This window comes from Aulonocara sp. 'chitande type north' Nkhata Bay, linkage group LG3 (assembly GCF_057382095.1).
Source record: "Aulonocara sp. 'chitande type north' Nkhata Bay isolate Kocher_YH1m ecotype deep benthic linkage group LG3, A_spYH_male_GT1.1, whole genome shotgun sequence".
In the NCBI taxonomy this organism is placed as follows: domain Eukaryota; kingdom Metazoa; phylum Chordata; class Actinopteri; order Cichliformes; family Cichlidae; genus Aulonocara; species Aulonocara sp. 'chitande type north' Nkhata Bay.
Genome location: NC_141346.1, coordinates 24,172,874 through 24,199,399, shown reverse-complemented (window position 1 = coordinate 24,199,399; position 26,526 = coordinate 24,172,874). Strand labels below are relative to the sequence as shown.

The following is a 26,526-nucleotide window of genomic DNA, read 5'->3' as shown; positions in this document are numbered from 1 at the left end:
CTTCCAATATAAAAGGTTTATCATTGATTGAAATTCATTCAGAAATGTTCAACGAATGAGCTGTCACAACTTTCAAGTACAAAGTTGTTATGAAGTCTGTCACATTCCCCCCCCTTTTTTTTTATTCTTTATTTATTTATCCTTCTTATTTCATTGTACTGTATATTGTTACTCTTATTTGCCTTGTATGTCTACTGTACAAACTGAACTGGAATGACTGACTGTTCGCTTTATAAGTTCGATAAAGTTTGGGGGAAAAAAACCCCTCTTCAGCCGTTCCCTTCTGCCGTATTTTGCGGCAAAATTATCCACACCCACCACCGCGCTATGAATTGTGGGATATATGGGACCACGAAGCTGCACCGGACCACGCTTGATATTTGGGGAAATTGACGGCGCATTTGGAGTATGCATTTGAAGTACACTTCGAATTGGGACAGCCGTCGTCGCGTGGCGGTGACGTAACCGCACTTAAAATGCGTACTTCAAGCGTGTAGACCCTGAATTGGGACACAGCCACCGAGTCTGTGAGCGGAGATGACGAGCAGCAGGAGCAGTGTATTTTATAAGAAGCTTGGATAAATGTGCCCTGTATGTTAAAACAAGAATTTTAAAGCAAATCCGAAACTCTATTGGGAGCCAATGTAAATAATATAAGAATGGAGTAATGTGAGCATGCTTGCTAGAACGAGTCTGGCTGCTTTTGCATTGCCTGGAGGCGAGAGAGAGATGATTTATCCAAACTAGTAAACAGGGAATTACAGTAATCTAAGCGTGATGACACAAATGCATGAATGAGTTTTTCCAGTTCAGCTGAGGAAACCATATGTCGCAGTTTAGAGATGTTTCTTAGTGTCATCTCTGCTACATACAGTACAGAATATAGAGAGACGAGTTACAGCAGTGCAAGTAAACAAACAATAAATATAAGAAGAGTAAGAAAATGAATATACACTTTAGGACTCGGGTTAAAGGATCAATAACAATTTAAAATTTATATTTTACAGTTTGAGGATTTAAAGTCTCACACACAACCCGTCGAAAGGGGAGGGGGGCGGCTGCTATAATCCCACAAGATAGAGCACATTTCATTCATAATGTTGTAAGTACAAGCCCATTATGTATTCATGATTTGAATCCTGAGTTGTGTGAAATCCCAGAAATAAAGTAAGTAAAAGTAAGTAAAATTTTATTTATATAGCACATTTCTAGATAGACATCACAAAGTGCTTTACAGATATAACAGATTAAAAGACAAAAAAACAAACAAAGTTAACAAAAAGCAATTTTAAAAAGATAAGTTTTTAGCTGTTTTTTAAAAGTAATCAATGAATCAACGGATCGTAGGTCCTGAGGAAGGGAGTTCCAAAGTCGAGCGGCAACAGTAGCAAAAGCTCTATCACCCCTAGTTTTCAGTCTCGTATACTGAATGACAAGTAGGCCCTGACTACTCGACCTCAGAGACCTACTAGGGGCATAGGGCTGCAAAAGTTCAATAATATATGGTGGTGCTTGTTGTCGAAGAGCCTTAAAAGTTAAAACCAAAATCTTAAAATGGACTCTAAATTCGACAGGAAGCCAGTGTAACTGCTTAAGCAACGGTGTTATATGTGAATATTTAGAAACTTTCGTCAAAAGTCTTGCTGCAGCATTCTGAACGATCTGCAGACGCTCCAAGGAACCTTTGTTTAAACAAGTAAACAGGGAATTGCAATAGTCCAATCGTGATGAAATAAAAGCATGAATAAAAATCTCCAGTTCGGTATAGGATATTATAGAGCTCAATTTAGAGATATTTCTTAAATGATAAAAGCAGGACCGAACAAGAGATTTAACATGACTATCTAACGTAAGAGCAGGATCAAGGATAATCCCTAAGTTCCTGACAGATGGTTTTACAAACGCTGAAAGAGGACCAAGAGCATTTATTATACTGGGTCTATGTCTATCTGGGGCACATAAGAGGACTTCGGTTTTGTTATCATTTAGTTGGAGGAAGTTTGTCTGAGATGGACAAGAAAAGTTCAAAGCCATCAGGTGCTCAGTTTAGAAAAAAGAGAAAAGAAGAGGAGGAGAAACGAGCAAACTGCCACTGCAAACATGCTCACTGTGAAACTGATGTAACCACACATGTAGAGTGTACAGTGTAAAAAACCTTTTGTCAGGAATCAAATAAAGAAAACAGGATGTTCCTGCAGGTGGGGGATGTCGATCTAGTGTAACAGCTGTGCTTGTTGTGTTTCCGTGCGAATAGCCTGTCAAACTTTCCATCTTTCCATAAATACATGATGATAAGCTATTCTGTTTTTTTCTTGTTTTTATTTTAAATGGATCTTTTTGTCGCTGGATTCATTGTTTATCAGCTGGTCGACCTTGTAAATGTCCCTGCTGATATCTTGTTGGGCTCCTGTCTTGAAATGTTTAAAACCCTTTAAATATGTCACTGGTTTGAGCGCACAGATGTGGTTGAAAAGCTTCAGCAGGGCTGGATCTACTTTGCCAAACCTGGGTGGGTAACTTGGGTGGGACATGATCAGCTGAGTTATAAACTGCAGGTTGCTGGTTTGAGTCTGTATTGAGATGCTGATGTCTCTCACATAATAATAAGAAAAACAAACACTTTTACTAAACTGTAAAAGTGTTTAAAACATCTTCACATAGCACACATCTGAGGGATGGTGCTGTTACATTGTTCACACAAAAAAATGCAAGATGCCAACAGGTAATAAGAAGGAAAACACACTGACGAATGTTAAAAAACTCAAATGACCTGAAAGAAGATCAGCAGCATGATACAATTCAGAGAGCAGATACACAACCAGGTAACCAGGTTAAAGCTCCCTCAGACTGTTGTAACAGTCTTTTGGTGGTGAGCACCTAAAATCAAACAAGTTAAGAGTTGTATGTCGCTTCATATTCATTCAGCTATCTACCGTCAGCCCGAGCCATGACTCAGTTATTCACATTGACACATTTTTTAATCTCTCAGTCTACAAAAATACTTATATATTGTTTACCCAATACTGAATATAACGCTGTATTGTCAAATTTGTGTTGTCTTTTTACATATGCATATTAGTGTGGATTTTGGCGTATCATAAGAGGGACATGGGGGAGGCTTGTGTCAGGAAGGACACTTGGCATTATTTCAGCACGTAGTTGAAAGTTGTCAGAGTGTTTGTCCCACAGGTTGGATGTCAGTTAGAAGAGGAAACGAAGGGAGATCCAAGGAGTTTATGGTGGAAGCTGAGGAAAGAAGAATATTTCATAGAGTTCAGATAAGAGCTGAGAAAGGCTCTGGGTGGTAGGGAAGTGTTATCAGATGACAGGGAAAAGTAGAGCCATAGTGCTGAGCGAAACTCTGGACAGAGGAAAGAAGACACTGAAAGTTTGCTGTGGTATGAGGAAGTACGGGAAAATATTCAAAGAAAGGTTAGATAAGAAAAAGTGGGAAAGCCAGGCAGATGAAAAAAGCAGAGTGTAGTACTGATAGGCAAGGCACACAGCAAAGAGAGAGGGGGTAAAGGAAAAGGCTGACAGTGGGCTGTATAAGAAAATGATAGATTATATTACAGATATTTGGCATCCAGACTGGAGCAGACAGGGATCGAACCACCAACCTTTCAAGTAGCAGGTTCAAAAATAAATGTAATAAATTAGCCATTCCTTTTAACCTTAAACCCAGTCACTACAGAATATCTTTTAAATACAAGTGTGGTTAAATGAAGGAACCACTGTATCAGTGCACATACATTTGACAAAGTGCTGGAGTTAATTAACACAGTGCAGGAGGTCTTTCTGTACTCCAAGTACTCAACTCACAGTTCAGTTTCACTGAGACATTAAAGATGGTAGAAAAAACAAAAGAAAACATGTGAAGTAAGAAAAACAATCAGATCTGATCAAATGAACTATCAAAGACTCCGTTTCCACAATACAGTCAATAAAACAAAAGACGTCTCTACATGAACTCCATAAATCCAGTTTTTGTCACTTGAAAGTTGCTGATGCTTTTGAAATCTTCAGAATATTCACACGCTGTGATCTGCAGTGGACGCTGGGATCATCTTGGACAACCTTCCAAACCAAACTGCCTTTCAGCAGGTGATGCACATCAGCCAGCACTTGATCACAACTAAAGCTGGAAAATAAGTAATTAGATAAATAAATAAATATAATAAATCAAATGCTATTAGCTACTGGAGCTACATAATGAGACCACAAGTTAAAGATATCTTGAAACCAGCTGATCGTTCTGCATTTAACAATTTCCAGTAACTCTAAAAATAATTCCAAGAAAACTAAGTATAATGGTGTAACTGTAACCTGACATTTCAAACTGGTGAGGGAGGGGTTTTTCCACAGACCAGAGCTCTTTATGATCACCAGGAAGCACATTTGGAATTTATTTTAACCTTGAATAAACCCTTCAGTGTTTTCCACAGTGAGATAGTTTAACCAACGTGAGTCGATGTGGGAAACAATCACACTTTGGAAACAAAATTACCTCACAGGTCACATTTAAATCCAAGAACCATTGCTTCATTGCATCCCAACCCACTTACATTCAAAACTTCTCTGTTATTCATTTGATCTTAATATAAAATTAGTTTAGTGTTAAGGTTTCCTAAGAGTACAACGCTTTATTTTAGATTTGTTTTTAGGCTCTATAAGTGTACTTCACACAGCTGTTCAGGTGAGGCGTCAAGATTCAAACCCCAGTCAGACTCACATCCTTTTGTAGGCTGACCTTATGATGATCTCAGTGCTGCTGGACCCGAGTGTCTCTCTGTGGCTGCTGGTTTGAATTCCCAACCTGATTGAAGATCCAGGGAAGATAAAGCTCTAACGCTCTCAGCTCCATTAACACCAGCGTTCCTAACAATGCCAGGTTACTGTTATCTTTGCGTCTCATCATCCTCTGGTTGCTTCTGTTGAAAGAAGGTGAAAAATTAGCCAATCTGATGACACAAGAATCAACAACAAATTTGTGTCTATTTGTTTGTTTCTTACATTTACACTGTCAGAGAAACATGGAGTGAAAGCAGCGACAGCCACAACTGATATAAAGGCAAAGATAACGACGACCATAGAGACCCTGGACCGACCTGCTGATGTATGAAAACGTTTTACTAAAAATATCTCTCAAATGGAAATGATGCAGACGAAAGTTGGACTGTTGGACTCTCACTATTTCTTGGAGTCGTGTCCTGAGGATTTGGAGTTTGGAGGATTTGGGGATGCAGTGGGCTGTCTGTCGTCAGGTTTTTAGTATTGTTTGGATCTAAAAAACAAAACAAAAAACACCTCAAAAACCAGTAGAGTCGAAATCTGTTTGTGAAACTTGCCTGAAAAGTTGGAAATGAGTTAAAAACAAAACAAATCTTCTCACCGACTACAAGTTCAACAACAGCAGACTTGACTCTGCTCCGCAGCTTGGGGATGAAACATCTGTATCTGCCGTTGTCTTCCTCCGACACGTTCAGGATCTTCAGTGAAATGTTCCCGTGTTTCATGTCGTCCATGAACAGCTCCGTCCTCCTGAAGTACGAGGCCATCTTCATGTCGGGGACCTCCTGCCTGTCCCTGTACAGGTGAACGTACTCCACTCGGCTCAGCCGGTCCAACGGGTCGGGCTTCAGGTCGGGTTTGGACCACTCCACCGTCAGACCCTGGACATCGAACGTGGGCTCCAGGTGACACGGCAGGATGACATCATCACCTGGAGCGGCGATGATTGGAAGATTTGAGCCAATCACCAGAACCTCACCTGGAAATACGAAAAATCAATTCTCCCGAACTCCCACAGACCCCTGTGGAGTTACACACTGACGACCTGAACAGTTTGAGTTTTTGTGCTTGGGATACAAAAACTTTTTTTTCATTTAAAAAAAGCCTTATTTTCCCAAAAACTTAGTGAAGAGATTCAGTTCAATTCCGTTTTATATATTGTGCTAAAATTACAAAAATTGTCTGTTCAAAGTGCTCTATACTGTAAGATAAAGATCCTACAGTATTTCTGGAAAAACACTAACAATCCGATTCTTCTAATGGGCAATCAGTTGGCAGTGGAATGAAAAAACTCCTTTTAACGAGATGAAACCTCCTCCAGAACCAGCCTCAGGGAGATGCAGCCATCTGCTGTGAGTGGTTAGTATTTGTTTCACTTTTTAACCTGTTATATCGCAGGTCTGTGCAGTAAGAGCGGATACAGGGCTTTGACGGATCTCTCTGTGGTGCTAATCATTTGTTGAAATGGAAAATAGCAGCTGTTGCCTGTGGATGAGACACATGCAGTGTCAGCAGATTTAATAAAGCAGTCAGCTTGTTGTCCTTCTAGCTCACTATTAATTTTTAATGTCAAGAGGAAATACAGAGAACAGCTGCTTCTGGGAGAAACTTCAACATACTGAAATCATCAGAGCATAAATGATGACTTAAGTCACTGAAACATCAGGAGGTGCTGAATAATTAACCTCACAACCAGGAAGAGATGAAGAAAGGTCACAAACCTCTCTAACCAGCTACAGGCTGATCTTTTACAAATCAGATCAGACAGATTATTATCAGATTATCTGAACCTTTGAGCTCCACTTCAGTGTCTGGGGGTTTTCTTGGGGTTTTTTCAGATTTAATCTTGGAGTCCTTTATAATAAATAAATATACATTTTCTAAATCTAAACCTATTTTTTTGATCTTAAAAACAAAATAAAAGAGTTCTGAGTCAAATATATCTCCCAGAAAAGCTAAAAAGCTATTAAGACTTTGTAATTCTGCTCCTATGTGAATATTTTCCTAATAATAAACCAGCTTTCTTCGTTCGTATAATCCGACGTGTCCTTTTGTCCTGTTCTTTATGTTTAAGCATCTATCGGTTGCTAGACAACCATAACGTAAACCCCAGCTTTAAATAAACGCCGTGTGAACTCGTTAGATCTCAACACAAAGACAGGACGCTCATATTTTCAGATACGATTTGATTTTTAATGTTCGATTATTTAACGTTTCTTCACATTAAGTCTACATAAACGCGCAAACGTGAGAGGAAAGTCGCTCATTGCAGTGCAGAACACAAATGTAACAGTTACGGCGCCGATCCAAACACACACGGATGCTGAGGTGGTTTAATAAATGGATCCGTTTACCTTGAGCAGGACTCCTGACAATGAAGCACAGCATAAAAGCCCAGAGAGTAACAATGAAAGAGGGTTTCTTTGAGTCTGAGCAGCAGGTACACATAATAGATGATAACAAATATAGAGCCGCTGTCTGAGTGAAATGACGATTCTTCTTCTTCTTCTTTTATTTCTTTTCGTTTGTCTTTTTCTGTAAAGCTAGAGTCGGCTTTTCTTCTGCCTCCTACTCGCTCAATGACTACTTGTCACAGTCAAGCAGTTTGACATTATGGTGGTGGGGGTGGGGAGATTCATGCGCATTGCGATTTGATTGGTTAAACTCTTTACTAAAATAACTAAAGCTTTACTACTTCACTTCACAGGTCTTTGTCTCCGCGTTTTCGAGTTTTATAGCATAATTCAATAGAGATTCACAGAAATTCATTTCTTGACTACATTTTTCAGGTACAGTTGCCGTACAAACTCCGGTTCCGCGTCATTTCGGTAATTTGGCTCTTTCTCTACTTGGTGTAGGGAAAGCAAATGTCTCCATCAGGCAGAAAGTACCGCCAGGTGCCCTGATGTAAATTACACCGGTGACTTGTAATACTAAGTTTTCATGGATTACATTCATGTTGCACAAACCGAAAACATGCTCCATCCTTACTGATGCAATCTTACTTATTGCAGAGTAAATGTAGAAATTGACCTCTTTGTCATGTTATCTGTTGCCACGGATCTGACAGTGTTTGCACCATCCTCTAATTCAGCGAGCTCTTTAGAAAGACTCATTCTTTCACAAGACACAAAGAAAAGGCAGACTGCCTGGTGGTTTTTTTTACGAAGGTCACAGAGTCAGCTGCAACATCTCCCTCTGCATATCTGTACATCTCTGAACTACTGGGAAACGCTGGCAGATGTGACACGATTTTCAGTGCGTGTCACAGTGTGAAAAGGGGTCAGCGGTGAGCATACAGTAAAAGCAGCCTGACAGGGGCGGCATCACGGGCATCGGCAAAAAAAAAAAAACAAGCAAAAAAAAATGCTCGTAGCCTTCTCATGCTGCCCGAGCCCGTTCTGCCGACATGAGTAAATTTGCTTGTACTCATGCTGCCCCGACATCAGCCAGCGCGTATTGGGAGTGGCATAGGCACCGATCGGTTTTCTATCGCCAATTTGCTGGGAGTAAGGGCGCCCTCCGTTAACGAGGTGCGCCTGCTCGCTGCTGAAGTCAAAGTAAAACTTTATTGTCATCTCCGCTACATACAGTCCAGTTATAGAGAGACGACACGACGAGGCTCCAGTTACAGCAGTGCAAGTAAACAAACAATAAATATAAGAAGAGTAAGAAAATAAATATACACTTTAGGACTCGGGGTAAAGGATCAATAACAATTTCAACTTTATAATTTAAAGTTTGATGATTTAAAGTCTCACACAACCCTCGAAGGGGGAGGGGGCCCTGCTGCTTCCAAATAGAGCACATTTCATTCATAATGATGTAAATCCAAGCCCATTATGTATTCATGATTTGAATCCTGGGTTGTGTGAAATCCCAGAAATACACTTTAGACAAAGTGAATCTGTGAACTAAGATGTAGGTCTGTTAGGTTATGTTGTGGCGATCCTCGAGTTGGGGGATTTGTGTTCATACTGGAGTGCAAAATTAAAACCAATGGAAGATGGACAAGAAAAGTTCAAAGTCATCAGGAGCCATCTGATAGCCCGTGGGCCTCCGCGGTGGTGATGGTGCCTAAGAAAAAAAGTCCTAGGATGCATTTCTGTGTGGACTACAGACCACTCAACAAAGTGACGAAGAAGGACTCTTACCCCCTTCCCAGGATTGATGAGTCTCTCGACTTAGTAGCCGGGTCCTCCTGGTTCTCCACCCTGGACCTGCGGAGTGGCTACTGGCAGGTGCCACTGTCCCCGGAATCCAGACCGAAGACAGCCTTCTGCACTAACAGGGGACTATGGCAGTTCAAAGTCCTGAGCTTTGGTCTTTGCAACGCTCCTGCGACCTTCGAGAGGCTTATGGACAGTGTGCTGGCTGGCGTCCCACGGCAACGGTGTCTGGTTTACCTGGATGATCTCCTAGTGCACGGGGGCTCCTTTGATGCTGCCCTGGATGCCCTGAGACAAGTGTTGGAGAGGGTGGCGGCTGCAGGCCTGAAGCTGCATCCCGACAAGTGCCACTTCATGAGGAGGGAGGTGGAGTTTCTGGGCCACAAGCTGGGTCGTGAGGGCATCAGCACTTTGGAGGAAAAAATTGACACCATTACCGGGTAGCCCACACCAGCGGACCAGAAACAGCTCAAAAGCTTCCTAGGACTGGCGTCTTATTACAGGAGGTTTGTGAAGGGCTTTTCCTCCATAGCCGCACCACTCTTCCACCTGCTGCAGAAGGACCGTGACTTCATCTGGACACAGGACTGTCAGCAGGCGTTCGACACCCTCCGCAGATCGCTGACAGAGTCCCCAGTCCTTGCCCCCCCTGACCCCACCCTGCCTTTTGTCCTGGACACTGACGCAAGTAATGTGGGGCTGGGAGCGGTGTTGTCGCAGGTTGGGCCGGAAGGGGAGAAGGTGGTGGCGTACTTCAGCCGGGTCCTGAAAAGGAGTGAGCGGCGCTACTGTGTCACACGACGAGAGCTGTTGGCTGTGGTGGCGGGGGTGAGACACTTTAAGTACTACCTGTGCGGCAAAGCATTTGTTATCAGAACTGATCATGCTGCCCTTCAGTGGCTGATGTCTTTCAGGGAGCCAGAGGGACAGGTGGCTCGCTGGCTGGAGGAGCTCCAAGCCTTCAATTTCACTGTGGAGCACAGAGCAGGGACGCACCATTCTAACGCAGACGCCCTCTCTCGCCGCCCATGTGCTGCAGCTGGCTGCCGTTACTGTAAGAAGCGAGAGGAAATAGAGCGGGAACTCACGTCAATAGACGGAGCAGCACAGCTCGCCTGCAGGGCTCTTCTGGTGGTGGATGCAGCGGGGTTGAGGGCACGGCAGGAACAAGACAATGACCTGCTGCCGGTCCTACAGTGGCTGGAGAAGGGGGAGCGACCACTTTGGGATGAGGTCACTGGGTTTTCCATCTGTACCAGGGGGCTATGGGCCAAGTTTGCAGCTCTCAGGCTGAAGGAGGGGGTGTTGGAGCGTGCCTGGAAGGATCCTGCCACGGGGGAGGAGAGGTGGCAGGTTGTGGTGCCAAGGTCGCTGAGGTCAGCTGTGCTGGAAGCCTGCCATGGGAGCACTGGCTCCGGCCACTTTGGGGTCTCCAAGACTCTCCGCCGCCTCCGCCAGGGCTATTACTGGGGTCAACAGCGGAGGGATGTGGAGGACTTTTGCCGCAGCTGTGATGCATGTTCCTCACACAAAGGGCCACAGGACCAGTCCCGGGCTCAGCTTCAGCAGCAACCAGCAGGAGCCCCAATGGAGCGAGTAGCTGTGGACGTCATGGGCCCATTTCCTCGCACAGACAGAGGAAACCGCTATGTTCTTGTGGCCATGGACTATTTTACCAAGTGGCCGGAAGCATACGCCATCCCAGATCAGGAGGCTGAGACTGTCGCTGATGTATTAGTGGAGGGGATGTTCAGCCGCTTTGGAACAGCAGAGACCCTCCACAGTGACCAGGGGCGTAACTTTGAGTCCAAGGTATTTACTGCCATGTGTGAACGCCTTGGGATTAAGAAGACCCGCACCACCCCACTTCACCCCCAAAGCGATGGACTGGTGGAAAGGTTTAACAGGACGCTGGCCCAGCAGCTAGCCATCCTTACCTCAGAACACCAACGGGACTGGGACTACCATCTTCCCCTTATCCTCATGGCCTACAGGTCGGCAGTGCAAGACTCCACCCAATGTACGCCTGCCCTGCTCATGTTAGGGAGAGAGCTGAGAACTCCTGCAGAGTTGGCTTTTGGGAAGCCCCCGGACGTGCCAGAGGCACCACCAGGCCGGGACTACGCAAGGAAGCTGCAGGACCGGCTGGATTCTGCACATTCCTACGCCCGAGAGCAGCTGGCGAAGATTGATTCATAAATGGGACACTGGACTGTTTTATCTTTTATCTCTTGATTTTTTTGTCAATAAATTATCTTTTAGAATTTTATTGACTGTGATCTTTTTGCCCACGACTGAGACGGTTGGTCAGACCTAGAATCTTTCTTTGGGTGTGTTAAAAGCATCTTCCATACAAATTTCCAGCAACCATAGAGTCTGCTAGCTACTTTAACAATTGCAGGGAGGTTTTTAGTGCAGACCAGTTTCACAGAGTGATATCCAGCAATGGATTTTCCAAGTAATGACTCATGACTAACCAGCACAAAATCTGGAAATACTCGGATAATTGGCCTTCCTGGCAGAACAAAGAAACATCATTAAAAATGGTGACATGCCATTAGTGAGATGAAATTATTGGCACAGCTTTTAGCTTTACCAGCAACAATGTTTTGAGGATAAATTCACTGGAAGAGAAAAGCGGAAAATGCAAACATTTGTCTTCTCATTTCTCAGCACAAATGCTCTGAAGAATAACATCCGGCGCCTTCTTTTGTTTCTGATTGGATGTGATGGACAAAAGCAGTGTTTGTTATTTTCATTCTAATGTGGATTATCAGTGGCCGTCCATCTGTGCCAATAGCTCTGCTTTTCACAGATCACACAATTGTTCTTGGCTCATGAACCATAACATCACGAAGAATCACATGCTCCATCACCTTCTGATGGGGAGACAGAGGATGGAAAAGTAACATCAGAGATTTTGGGAAAACTCCCAAATCATTCAGGCGACCCGACCACCAGCAGCAGTTTCAGCAAGACTCAACAAGCCTAAGAATCTTTACACAGAAGCAACTCAGGCATAGTGATGAGTGAAAGCTGTGTTTTATGTGGTTGATAAATGTGCGGAATGAATGTGTGTGTGAATGAGTGAATGAGGCATGTAGTAGACGGTCTTTTGAGGGCTGAATTAGGTACAAACACAGAGAAGATTCATGGATGTAATGAAGGAGGACATGTACATGGTTGGTGTGACAGAGGAAGATGCTAAGGACCCGGTGAGATTACTAATCTTACTTTGTTATGCTTTGCTAGGAAAGGGTAATTTTTTGCTAGGAAGTCAGCTGTTAAACAGACGATTATTCACATCTCTGCGCCAAATTTAAACATCCTCTGTCTGTGATTCATTGTGTTTCCCCTTGGTTAAAAAAGGCTGCAGATTCCAAGATGTATTCTTCAGCACATTTTTTTACCATATAAAGTAATCCAATGGACCTTTTGGTAGGCCAGCTCTGGGCTCTGTGCCTCATCACCCCTGACACTGAATTATTGTTTCTACACAAAAAGCACACATTAAATCTGAAAAGGACTTTCACTCTCAGATATTCTGTGAGAATAGAGGAGACACCAGGTCCAGAGCTGGCTCGATCCATGCAGGACATTTGCATTAACAAGCACCAACAAGCCGAGACACACAGCTGGTTAATAAAACTGCAAAGAGCCTGAAATCAATGTATTTTACAGGAGTATGAAACATCAGACATGTCTATGAAGGTGAGCTGCCAGGTGAGGTGAGCTGTTCTACTGAAAGTGCTTTCAGCAGAATACCAGCACCTTTGGTGAACTGCAGCCATGCTGGCAACTGTGACATCCTGATAGTTTTGATGTGCAAGCAGCTCTGAAGCAGTGCTGAGTTAGCAAATAATGGCACAGCTCCTGTGATGAAGTGATAAAAATGTGCAGCTGCACTCTTGAAAGAGACAACATCAGTCTGAACCTGACACAGTGCATCGATCACTGATTACAGCCCGCAGTCTACGATCAGGAGACAAAGACTCATTTTCACATATTTGCATCGTCGTTTGAGGGTTTTTGTGTTGCATTTGAGTTTCAGGCTTTTCCGATTCTCTGTCGCAAATTTGTGTAACATTGAACTTTAGTTTCAGGTTTATTATTTTAATTCTTGTTCCTGATTAGTTTTAAATGGAGTTTGGGTGCAGAGGAGTGATAGTGGATAGAGAAGATTTATGGATGCTGTGAAGAAGGACACACAGTGTGACAGAGGACGATGGCAGGGATAACCAAAAAGAAGAAAGAGAAGAAGAGCCAGCATCTTCACTTCCTGACTCTGAGTCAGCCTCCTTTTAGCCCATCTCCCCAGTTCATAACATAGGCCGTCATCTCTCCTTGCCCATTGCCGGCATGCCACAACCTCTCCACCATCTTAGCCTGGCCCTGAACGTGTGGAGGCCTGCTGTTCCCAAGCCCGTTGGTGCCGACTCAGCATCTGTTGCTGTGCAGCCTTAGCACGAGATAAGCACAGGGCCTGCTTCTCTGCTCCGCCCCAACATCCCGCTGCTCTGAGAAGCATCAGCAGTCAGGGCCTCTGAACTTTTACATGTTTAAACTTTTGAATTCCGGTTTGTTTGTTTTTTTATCCTGTTTGAATTCACTGTTACTTCTAGTGTTTTTAGTTCCCTCTGTGACTAAGTACTTTGACCATGAGGTCTTCTCCAGTGTTAGATGTTTATTTCCTGTTCCACTTAAGAGGTTAGTCTTCTTTCATGTCTTACATTAGTTTTTCCTCGTTCCTTATGATCTTCTGCTCCTGATTTTGATCTGTGTGTAATTATTCTAACTTGTGTCTCATTCACCTCCAGTCATTCCCTAATTAGTCCTTGGTGTTTATATATGTCCCACTCTTCACTTTCTATGATCTGTTGCTGCGTGTGTTTAATCCTTGCACATCTGTGTGGGTTTCCATCTGAAATGGCTCTTGACACTAAATTCAATCAAAAATTAACAATTATCCAACAAAAAACAAACAAAAATAAAAAAACATTTATGGTCCAGTTGATTTTTATCCATTAAAGAAAATTTCAAAAATCACTTCCCTTCAGTTTTCTTCACAGATCACATTTGGATGAGCTCTTGGTTATCACGTGACCAGATGCGTTTGGCACATATTTATTCAAACCATGTTCAAAGAGTAAAGGCAGGACAGAACAAACACACAACAAAGCAAAACAGGACCACGTTCACTTATTTACACACACTTTGACATTTGAGGTGTCAGAAAAAGACACATCCTGCACAAACAAGTTTTTAACACATTTAGAACAGGAGATGATTACGGCAGGAAGCTGTGGTCACTGTGACGCTAACAAAAAGTAGAAAGCATGCGGCACCCCCCAGGTTTATCAGCCTGTCTGTCAGTGCACCAGCAGCATGGAGATAGCAACACTGTGTGCTGTTATTGGTGAGTAAAGTGTGTTGGAGCGCTCTCATTTAGTGCAAAAGCACTAACTGTCTTCTTCTTTATGAGCAGAATCTATATGTATGTGTTATATATGTTTTATGTTATGTATATTACATGTTATATTATACATTATATTTTTCAATGGCTCATAAATGTTACTCTATATATCATAGATTTTCAGTTATCTTATTGTTGCAACCAGAATTTATCAATTAAAGATGCACTCATTGTTGTCTTGAAGCTGCCATGTAATTACAAGGTTGCTATAAGTAACAGCAAATGATTGTTGTATTGTTTAGTAACAGCTCAGTAACTTACTGCATGTAACTACTAAGTAATTGCCAGAGTTACAAAGTGTATTTTAATTTGTGCGTTTAGGTTTTTCTTGACTGCTCATTTTAGTTTCGGAGCTGATTGCTTGTCTCAGGTTAGATTTGATCACATTAAGTATTATTATTTCAAAGGTTGTGTGGGTAAGTATTTGTCAGGGTCAAAAATTTTAAAGTTCAGAAAAACAATTATAATACAAAACTGTGATTTTTGAATGCAGGCGAGTCACAGTCATGCACGCGAATAATCTCAGTAAACCTGCACGTCAAAGCCTGTTTAGGCTGGTTGCCATGGCAAATTTGTCCAAAAAAGCTTAAGTTTAAAAACATTTCATGTGTATTTTTCTAAATTTTAAAATTATTTTTTAAGCGCACAATATCATTCTGTTGGTTTCTTTGTTTTGGTCAAGTTTAATTTCCTCTTTTCAAAATTTCTGTTATCTATTTTTTTCCCCCATATTTAATTTCATTTGTTGTTGTTGTTTCTTTTGGGACAAAATGTAAAAAACTCACAACTAATAAAAATCAAAAGTCAGAATTTCATTGTTAAAGGTTAAGGGCAGTCTGTCTTTGCTATTGTGTGTTCCCACTAACGGCATTTAGTGTGATGTGTTGCTCCTCTATCTGAGATCGTGGGTGGCACATGAAGCTTCGATTGCATCCAGTCTACGTTTGCTACTGTAGCTCACTGCAGCCGCTAACCGCATCACATTGTAAACAGGTAGCCATTCTGCCTTAGGCCGGGGTTTCATTACAGCCACATGCTAAACAGACACATTTTAATCCAAATAACATCCGTAGTGAAACAGCATCTAAAGCAGGCGTCTATGCATCGCCCAGCTTTCACGGTCGCTCCTTTCTTCAAGCGCATTAACAACATAAACTTACGTTTGCCATCATTTCTCTTTTTGTTTTGCAGCTTCACTCAGAATCATTCCTAACAGATCCCAGTTCTTCAACTATGAGTCCGTCTCCATAAGCTGTGGGGGGCAGGAAAACTCTTCAGAGTGGAGAGTTAAGAGGAACACGTCCTTATACATAAACACAACATGTCCCTCATCCTCAAATGGAATAGATGAATCTCACTGCAACATCAGTGATCTTTATCCAACAGACACTGGAGTTTACTGGTGTGAGTCTGCAACGGGAGAGTGTTTTGATGCCATCAACATCACTGTCACAGGTGAGCTTTGATCAACAAATCATGAGTTGTAGCCATTAGTGACTCAAAGTACCTGAAAAGCTTCTACACGTTTACAGATAACATCATTGTGAAGAAGCAGCTCTTTTTGTGCCACGTAAGCAGGATGTTTTAATTCACCACAAAAACCACAACATTCACCATCTGAAGTTTGATCGTGTCCCACTGTAATCATATAAATTTTATTTAACTCATGAACTATTCTACACAGGCCTCAACTGACTCCAGTTATTTGCTGCATATGCTCCATATGGTGCTTCTAATATGTGAAGCATTTGGTTAAAAGGTTTGGTTCACATTCACGTGTTTTTATACATTTTTATTTGAATTTGGATTTTCCAAACCTTTAACAGAAAAAAGTAGGGGTAAGGACAGGTGATAACAGATATCTGTTTTAAGAGCACAGGTCACTGTTTACAAATGCAGATAAATGGAAAAAAAAGTACTAAAAGCTTAGTTGTCAACACAGCTAATGGTTTCTGGTTGCATCTCTGTCAAATACTTATTTCATCTCCACATGGATTGGTTATCTGCAAAATACCCAAACAAGTCTTGCTTACAGAAAGAAAGAAAGAAAGAAAGAAAGAAAGAAAGAAAGAAAGAAAGAAAGAAAGAAAGAAAGAAAGAAAGAAAAATAGAATAAAGAAAACAAACAAAAAAAAGACAACAACTGGTAGATAGAACAAGGATTGCTTCAGAAACATAACCCAATGCTGCAAGGGGAGTCTGAACTAAACGTTTTATGTTTCAGCTGGTTCTGTGATCCTGGAAGGTCCTGCCCATCCTGTGACGGAGGGAGACACTGTAACTCTGCACTGTAAACACAATGCAGGCTCATCCTCCAATTTCACTTCTACTTTCTATAAAAATGATGATCTTATTGGGAGCAGCTCTACAGGAAACCTGAACATCCACAGAGTTTCCAAATCACATGAAGGCCTCTACAAGTGTAACATCACTGGAGTTGGACAATCACCAGACAGCTCACTGGTGGTTGTTTCTGCAGGTGAGCAGAAAACATAAAGAGTAATAACATCTTACTGTGAGCATGATGGATTCATACTAGAATCCAGATATGGTTGTTTTACATGACAAAGTTCTACTTTTGTGCTTCTATGCTATTATGCATTTTTGTGCAACCACCAAAATATGGTTATTTTTCCAATTTTACCCAGTAAGTATTGATCAAATCTGAACATAAGTACATCCAGACACCTTACCCACACAACATTAGTTTAGTTTGGTTAAAAAGTGTAAAGGAAGGACTTTTCCTTCTTCAACTGTTCATTCAGTTCCAAAATATGCACAAGTTTTAAAGACCCAAATCCCCCTTTTTATGTTTGTCTTTATAAAAAATTGTTAGTCAGCAATCTTTAAGAAAACTGCTGACTGAGTTCAAATGATGGATTTGTATCAACCACCAACCACTTGAGTGTTTTTTCTAAAGAAACTATTTACTTTAAAGGACTGTTACAGCGTCATGAGAAATGCACTTGTTTGATGTCCTACCTGAAGGGTAGATCCTGTGTGCTGTCAGCCAAGTTTAGCACAAAAAACCCTGCTGGACGTTTATACAAAGGCCTGTGGGTCTGCATTTAGGCCAATGTGTGGTATTTTTGTTTTGAAGCAGGGAGTCCTGACTCGTCGTCTGATTCTTCCCCCCGAGTGATTCTTCCTGTGGTGGGTGTCTGCCTCATGCTGATTTTGCTGATGCTGCTCTGCCTCTGGAGGAGCCACAAAGGTCAGCATGTTTTGATGTAAATAAAAAAAAGAAATGACATTTTACATCCTGTTGCTACAATGTCACTTTCACCGTGTGTAGAATTCCTTTCTCTTGGTCTCGGTTAAAAAAAACATCCCCCAAGAATAAAACTAAAATCTGCTGCACTCACACGAGAGTCCGGTCCTACCTCCTCCTACTCTGTTCATTTCATAAAGGCAATACTACAGATACATCCAGGTCATTTCAATCAAACCTTCTTAATCCTGCAACCCTGACACTTTTAGAGTAGTCAGCCTTTGATTTCTCCAAACATTCCTGTGACTGTTTGGATTGTTTGACTGTAGAGAGACATTTAATGATTCGTCATCTGCATAAGTGTGGTGGCTAATACTAAACAATCTGCTCGAGATAGCATTTCTGTAGAAAACAGCAGGACAAAGATAGAGACCTGACAAATACTGTGAACAAAATCTGGAACAGAGGACGCAGGGGTGAGCAATTCATTTTCCAAATGGACACAAACTGGTGGTGATAAGAGTTGGGATCGCAGCACATGGTCACTCCTCCTTCAGCCTTGTTCTGTTGGCGTTTTCTTCCTGTTGAAAGGGAGTTTTTTTTTCTTGCCACAGTTGCAAGTGTTTACTGATAGTGGGACTCATTTAACTGTTGAATAGTGTAGACTCGTCTTTACCTTACGACATGAAGTGCCTTTATGTGCCTGTTGTTGTTTTTGATGCTGTAAAAATAAACCTTAATTTAACTGAAAATGAATCAATGCTGGAATAGTGATTTGCACTATTGCCTCACAGCAAGAAGGTCCTGAGTTCGAGTCCACCAGCTGGCCAGGGCCTTTCTGGGTACGCCAGCTTCCTCAAGCAGTCCAAAGACATGCAGTTAGGTTAAATGGCAATTCTCAATTGCCAGTTAATTGTGAACTGCCCATGTAAATACCAATCTGGTTGTGTTAGCTCTGCAACCCTAACAGGGATAAGTGGAAGGAAATGGATAGATTGTGGCCACCGTTCTCTAGATGAACTACTGTGACAGATCCTCTAATCTCAGCCCAGATTTCCCCATTGTGCAGGAGATCAGAATAACCAAATGTCTCAAAACTAGCTTTCAAATCATTATCAGGTCACCTTTGTCACCTGATAAAAAGTAGTTAATGAGAAACCACTAATGCTGTGCAATGCATGAAATCAATAAGATATCCATCAGGAAGTCAAGGCTGGGCAGGTTCTCTGTTTAACATCTACTGTTTACATCAGGGTGGACACACACATATGCAGTTTCACTTTACTCAAAAGCTTCTTTAATGAATTTGGTGATGTTACATTGAACGACTTGTTAATAGTGAGTTTCTCTGCATTATGCATTTGAGGTTGAAGTGATGATGCATTCACTGCTCACTTCTCTATTCATTGTAACTCTTAAAGCTTTGTTTCTTTCATCAATGATGTTTGACTGCATTTGTGTGCCTGCAATACTGAACTGTTGAAAAGGTTAACTCATGCATCATAAAACTGCATTTTAAGCATAGTTATGGCCTTTATGAGGAAGTAGCAAACAAAAGTCTGACTCTAGCTACGCATTCATGACCTACAGGCACGCCAAAGCTATTATTATTGTGGTTGTGCATCATTGCGATATTGTGTGCAAGAATTCTAAAATTAACGTAGCCACACAATATTTACACTGCCACTTAGTTTTAACCAGTTAATACAAAACCAACACTAATAAAGTAAACTGAACAAAAAGTGGAATAAACCTACAGAAACATAGAATACTAATAAAAATATCTAACTAATGTCAGGTGATATCTGTAAATAATACTTGTATCTCTTAAATGGTGTAAGTGAAAAGGTTTACATGAAAAAAGAAGAAATTATGTTCGGAAAAACCGAAAAAGGATCTATAAATAAAGTTACTGTTGTTGGCCAAACACTGTCATTAGTTTCATGTTGTTCTTTGTACAGTTGTAAATCACCTGAATGGTTTCAGAGGTGGAACATTTACTCTCTGCAGATTGTTTTATTTTGAAAAAAAATGATTCCCTGTGCGTTTCCTGTGGCCTACTCATCTTCATCCTGCAACGTCTGTTTCAGAGCTCAGCAGAGAAGATTCAGAATCCCACTTTGGCACATTCAAGCAGCGCCTTTAAATATTATCTGAGCCTAAATATAACACAGCAGGTTTATTGCTGGAGAGTCTAGTTCAAAAGTCATGAACAAACTGTGTCACGCAACAACTATCTGCATTCTTCACTGGGAGACACTATTGTGCCGTAGTTTCTGAAACAATAGGAGTTCTTTGTGACTCTGTTATTTATAGTTCATTCCTTTTCATGAGCAATCAGAGGGTTTCCTTTTCGTCACCAAAAGGGATGAACTAGGAATGAAGAGGGAACTCCTTCCTTGTTCACCAAACAAAGTAAACACTGAACAAACAGCGACAGCTCGTTCCACTGGTCTTAGTAGATCTGTGCTCTCTTCCAGTCTAATCTTTCCCTGGCACAGTGATTTTTTTTTTAACCGTAAGTGTCAAAAGAATCCTGTTCACTTATTTTCAGCAGTGTGTTTACTTTATTACGAGTTCAGTTTTCTGGATTTGCATGTTTGAATCCGACTGTTGTGCGAACCCATGAAAACTTGCAGATAAAGTGAACACAGCTGGAAACTGTGAGGAAACAGAACAATAACACAAGTAACTACACTGTAACACGTATTTGAATCATGAATGGCTCCTAAACATGTTAGCAATGAATAAGTTGATCATAAAATCACTTTTGTCAGGTGATAACTGTGGATGTGTCACTGGGAGTACGGCTAATACCGTCTCAGTCTGTTAATGATAAAGGTGAGAGGTCATCCCTTCTTGTTTGTCGTCTTTACCTTACAATATAAAGAACCTTGAGATATAGATCTATCTATCCATCTATATCAAGGTGCTTTATGTTGTAAGGCAAAGCCCATGCAAAACAGTTCTGCAAAAACTGGTCATAAACTCACTGAGGTCAGGTGATCACTCCCAGTGGATCTGTCACTGGGAATGTTAGTCATCCCATGTGACACAGTTTCATAATCATGGTTTACGTAACACGTCTGATGTCAGCAGAGGGATTCCGTCTTGCTTCACTGTGCAGGGTAAACCCTACAAACAAACACAGGTAACACTTTAATGATGGGTGTTGGTTGGTGTTGACGGAGATCTGTTGCTGTTCTCACGTCACTGCTTTGTTTTCTTCGCACGTTCATTCTCCAAAAATGTGACTCAGATTCTCAAATTCATTGTTTGCTTTGTTTCCAACAGCAGTTCTACGTTTTCTTCCACATTATTACTAAAACGCACTTATGTGGATCTGAGTCCAGCTGTTGTGTAACACGTGAACTGTTCTGTATTGCAGATAAAGTGAACCCTGCTGTCTCGTACACTGACATTACCGCCACACAGGAAGTGAAACCTCGTACGTTCAGAGGTAAGAACATAAAAACTCACTCACATACTCACAGTTCTCTCTTTTATTGCAGGCTTCTGTGTCTGACTGAATTTAAAGGCCTCTGTGATATAAAACTGTAAATAATGAGAATAAAAACAATCACCAGCGTTCACATGAGATTTTAAACTAAAGGACAAGCTGCACTAAACTTTAGTTCTCACAGCATAAACACTGTAAACTCACTCTGTCATTTCCTCCACTATGTACTGAAGACTGTGTGAAGTCATGTGCATGTTGTTGTTATCTGCCTAGAAACAGAAGACCTCTGCACTGTCACTGGTTAACTGTCACCATAGTTACAAACATAATGCTTTAGCACGTGCTCCAGACTCCGCCCTCTAGTTTAACTTTCAGTCAGCTCCTGCTGTTTCACTCAGAGATGCCCAGTTGTATTTATTGTGATGAAACTGACATGCTCAGAGTTTCTGCACAGAGCTTTTATACTGAAGGAGTCGGCTGCCTTTTCTTTTACTATGATGTAAACACAGACTGGAGAGGTGCTGTTTTATAGGCAGCTACAAATGTTATGTAACACTTCAGGCTTTTGTTTATGCTGTTGAAGAACTAACATCCTGTGGGTTAAAAAAAAAAAGCATGCAGACTGAGCGTGGGAACCAAAAACACAATAGTTAGACAATATATGGAAAATATGTAAGTATATTTATAAAAAAACAAACAAACAGACAAACATGGTGTTTCCCTTATTGTTCACAATCTCATAAATGAAAATAAATGGCCTACAATCCTTCATATCCGAAGCCTGATGCTGTCTGTTGTGTTTCTCTTCTGTTATTGTCAAGAAAAGACACATTTCATAAAAATAGTTACCGTCAGCAAATCTTAGAGACACTGTCCTGCTGCCAGCAAAGGTTTGCATGAATAAAAAATGTAATTAACAGTCTTTAGTAAAAATATTTTGCCTGTCCTGTTTTATTGCAGGTCAAATATCAAGTTTACTGTGACATTTTCAGGGATTTTCACTTTGTGTCTGAACAGAATAAAATAGCTGCATCTTCACAAACTGAATCCTAATGTTACTGCTCATTCAGTGTGATCATTCTGCATTACTTGAAATGTATAAAACAGTGAGAACACACACTGTCCACGCTCAGTTAACATGTGACAACTTAAAAATACATTATTTTTCCACAATGAGCACACTCCTGTCCGTGCTACCATGGTGACCAGGACAAACCCAGTAACCAACTTAAACCACTGACATGGTGTTGTCATCAAACATGAAGGAAAAAAAAAACAAACTCAAATGAGCTCAGCAACCGATCTGAAACTAAAGGGTGGGACAATGTTACATGACAGGCCCTGCAAAACATACATTAGGCATTTACTGCTCCACATTACCTAACCAGGCACGCCCACTGCAGACAAACACAACTAAGCTCTCTAAGGTAAAATCACGCAAAGCCTAACACAACATCCTCCTCGCCTTTTTCGAGCCATAAACTTTATGTTTTAACATTTTATTTTCAGTAGCACAAGAATTGTTGCTTCGGTGACCAGATGTGTTTGAGCAATAAAAAAATAAAACTGTTAATGATTAAGTTCAAAACATGTGAAGCACAAGATTTCTGGATCATTTTCTACAGGTTCACAGCACCAACAGTTACAGTTACAATCCTATTCTTACGTTCAATACAAAAATCTAAACACCATATTTTGACTTTAAATTGTTATCAGTGGTAAATTGTACCTTTAGAAAAATCTATCACTGCAGATATTTTTAGCTGCAGAAACAGGTAACATCCTGATATTAATGAGAAAAACCTGAGCCCTGGATTTTAATACACATCTGGTCTTTGAGAGCAGCGGTTGAGATGTGTAAGGCACATGTAGCCCTTTTCCTACGCGACTGGACGGGGCTCGAATCTACTCAGTTTCAGTGGTTTTCCATTACAACTAAGTAATCTAACTAAGTAACCTAATCCACAACGGGTCTTTATAGCTGAAAACCCAGTGATGTCATTGTGACACAAACAACACGACAATCGAGGATGTTGTTCTTTTTTTTCATGAGAGAAAATGAATTTGCTCCAATTATAAGTTTTCACAGTTTCTAGTTTCACATGGTGCCATAAACCTCGGTCTCTCTGGCTCCGAGACAAAGGCTGCCACAGCCTGGCAGTAAACCCTTTTTATTGTGGGTCACAGAAACTGAATATTAACAACATCTGATGCCTGATATCAGCTCATGTTTCTTCTTCTGCACCTCTCTCGACATCAGCCTTATATGGTATACTTTCTGCTCCATCTGTGCCTTTTTGTCAGACACGAGGACTACTGTGTTGTCTAAAAGGTCTTTGCTATTCGCTGGTATGCAGTCTGTTGACGCTGACGTTTTCAGATCAACTCACATTGTAAATATTCACATTACTGGGAAACTGCCTTCATCCAGCTGCCGGTAAAAGTTCAACCAGTTAGAGTTATTGGTGCTGGCTGTTACACTCATTGTCACACTGCAATTCAATGAGCTCCAGCTGCAGTTGATACGGAGCATTTTCAGGGTCGATGGAGTAAGGGGAAGAAGAAAAAATCAAAACGTGTCTTTTTCAATAGATGTAATATCCTGAAACTGTTCAATAAACTCCACAATACAAAGTCCCATAGCTGTCACATTCCACGTCACTTGTGCAGTAATGATGTCCTGTGGAAAACTTTCTAGCACCTCACGCAGTGCTGGAAAAGCTGCAGCTTAGTTTCGAAGGCTCTGATGTGCACATAGAGCTGGTTTACCACCACATCCTTCCTTTTGTGCAATGCTTGTCCTATTTCAGCCACAAACTGCCCAATTTTCTTCCTCAGAGGACAAAAAACCCCAAATCCCTGTAGTGCAGATCTCCCACTGATCATTCTTGTGACATATTACATCTCCATACTCAGCTTGATGGTCGAGCAGGGACTGCTGAAACTGGCTGTGGTACAGGACTTTGGAACAAATTGACTGAATGGTCTGAACAGAGAACAGAACTTGCTGGTGAATCATACGGTGAAGTTTAATAAGGTTGCCTCCTTCTTCCTTTTGGTCCATATTGAGATGAAAGCATCACACAGATGCTTTAGACACAAACAAACACTGCATTGTTGTCTAGAAGCAGAGATCATTGCCGCCTCCATGTAAAAGACTTCACACAGAGAAGCAGAAATCCCCCACCACATCCGTGTCATCACTTTTAACACCTTTGAGAGATGAGACTGACGCCAACCTTTCAGTATTAAATTAATTAAAAGGGAAAAAATGCTTTCACTGCTTTCAGTTTGAACATTTTCTGAACCTGTCCTCTCTCCACAGATATGAACTCTGAGGCGTCCTTCTACTCAACACTCAGTCTGGCAAACATGTGCCAGGAAACACCTAAAGACTCCAGATTAAGTGTTTAAGCTTTTTATTTATTTATTCTTTGTATTAACGTGAAGAAATGTTTGTGGAGATTTCAAAGAATTTTCTTCAGCAGCTAAAATTTCTTGACATTTCTTAAAATTTGCACAAATCTGTCATTTTGTCACTTTCGGTCAGTTCATATCTCTTTGCAGTTGGGTTGTATATGAAATGATTGTTGTTAGTCTTTGTTGGAGGTGTGTTTACTTCAGTCATGTTACATTTTCATTTTTTTTATTGTTAAGAGTTTGTCTTTGTAGTGTCTTTGTCTTTCTTCGTCATTTTTTCCAGCGGTTTTGTAGATATCACTCTTATTTCTGTTTGTTACTTTGAAGAAACCACAAAGAGCTTGAGTAACTTTGAAGTTTTTTTTGTAGTCCTAGTGGTTTTTTTGTTGGTTTGTTTTTTTGCTTTTTAAAATTTTCTGTCGAACATGTGATGTAATTTAGCAACATTGTACCAACTTTTTTCGATTTAAAGTTTTCTTTTTCTGATTTTATCTTTCTGTAGTCCGTTTCTCTTTAGAGTAGCTGTTCATTGCTCTGCAGCTTAGGGCGTTTGCATCTCTTCATCGTCTTTTTTGTGTGTTCTTTAATACACTGAACACAACTTCTGGCTCAGAAGTTTTGCTGTAAGAAAACTTTCAGTTACCCAAAAGCAAAAATGTGAATGCCTTGATTTGGAAATCAGTGCTTGTAATAGGCCTTGAACTTTCTGTTGCTACATTCAATGATTTTGTCTTGTTATGATAGTAATGTGATCTTAACGAACAATAAAACCACCAAACCCAAGATATAGCGCAAAACCTTTTTGTTGTTTTCACAGAAGGAAGAACAGTCCATATCTTTGTTATCGATATCTCTCTGGGACTCTCCCTATTAGGCCAGAGTCTGGCTGTATCTTGTCTTTGAGCGGCTTTCTCTGTCTTTTTCTCAAGTAAAAGTCTTACTACATAAATAATGGATAACACCGATTACAGCTTGCACTGCAGAGGAATTAATTAAAGCATAAGCAATTTTGTGTTTTATAATGCTTTATTTATCTGTATTTTCTTATACTGTTTTTGTTGCAGCTCTAGTGTTCTGAAAGGTCATATAACACCAGTAAGGGGGAGACATACATACACGTGGGACAATGAGTGATTCGGTGAAACTAAATTTTAGTATCACAACTAAAGGAAGGAAACCTTTAAGTTATTGTTAGTGTTTATGTCATGGTACCTGGGTCTGTGACCCAGGGTTTTGAGTTTTGTGAATGTTGAGGAATCTTCTAGTTTGTTATCCTTAGATTTCAGTTCCATGTTTTGCATATGTTGTCATTCAGGATTTTGTTAGTATGTGGTTAAATTATGTATGTACTGGCTCACTCCTGGTGGCCGATTGGCGGGGCCGGGCGCCTGTGGCCCGGCTGGGCTCCTTCCAGGGGGTGGGATGCCCTCAGGCCTCTGGGCCTGAAGCTCGGTCCTCTCTGGGACAGCTGGCTGCCGGCAGAGCCTGCGGGCACGCCACCCCCTCTGGCCTCTGCTCCGTAGCTGCGGGGTGACCTCTCCTTTGGGGCTCTACTCAGCTCTTCCCAGGAGGGTGGCACGGTTCCCCCCCTTTGGTGGTCCTCCTCAGGTCCTTGTACTCTTGGGCCTCTGGATATCTGGGGCCTGGATCTCCTCCTTACCTGCTTCATACCCTGGTGGACGGGGCTATGGCCCCCCCACACTCCCTAGCAGATCGTTACATGGAGAAACCTTTGGAATGCAAGCATGCTGATCCACACAGGTATGCACACAGGTGTACACACGGGTGTTCACAGACGCGGACTACAGCTTTCTTGGCTGCTGCCTCAAAGCACATTGTGCGCTGTCTATCTTGTGTGCTGCACAATATCGTTTATTATTTAGTATCTACTGTTATCTACTGCTAGCTAGTTTATTGTGATGGTGCTGTTTTTGTTTTTTTTATTATGTTGCTCTTTGCTGTTTGGTTTCTCTTCTGTTGTTTTTTCTCCATACAGGTGATC

The 26,526-nt window shown here is 41.3% G+C and overlaps 2 protein-coding genes across 2 annotated transcripts; one reads left to right on the top strand and one right to left on the bottom strand.

Annotated features, from left to right (window-relative positions):
- Window positions 1-2,620: 2,620 nt before the first annotated feature.
- Window positions 2,621-7,348, bottom strand: LOC147334697 (butyrophilin-like protein 9). The gene is made up of 6 exons (XM_086273875.1): window positions 7,146-7,348; window positions 5,393-5,770; window positions 5,192-5,284; window positions 5,014-5,111; window positions 4,733-4,931; window positions 2,621-4,141 (listed from the first exon to the last, which is right to left on the bottom strand). Exons 1-5 carry the CDS (start codon window positions 7,237-7,239, stop codon window positions 4,899-4,901), a joined length of 696 nt encoding a protein of 231 aa, XP_086130001.1. The 5' UTR covers window positions 7,240-7,348; the 3' UTR covers window positions 2,621-4,141; window positions 4,733-4,898.
- A 5,971-nt stretch (window positions 7,349-13,319) lies between these two features.
- LOC147334696 (uncharacterized) lies at window positions 13,320-25,292 on the top strand. Its single transcript, XM_086285980.1, has 6 exons — window positions 13,320-13,389; window positions 15,625-15,888; window positions 16,658-16,912; window positions 17,537-17,647; window positions 21,033-21,104; window positions 24,430-25,292. Exons 1-6 carry the CDS (start codon window positions 13,320-13,322, stop codon window positions 24,516-24,518), a joined length of 861 nt encoding a protein of 286 aa, XP_086142106.1. The 3' UTR covers window positions 24,519-25,292.
- The last annotated feature ends 1,234 nt before the right edge of the window (window positions 25,293-26,526 follow it).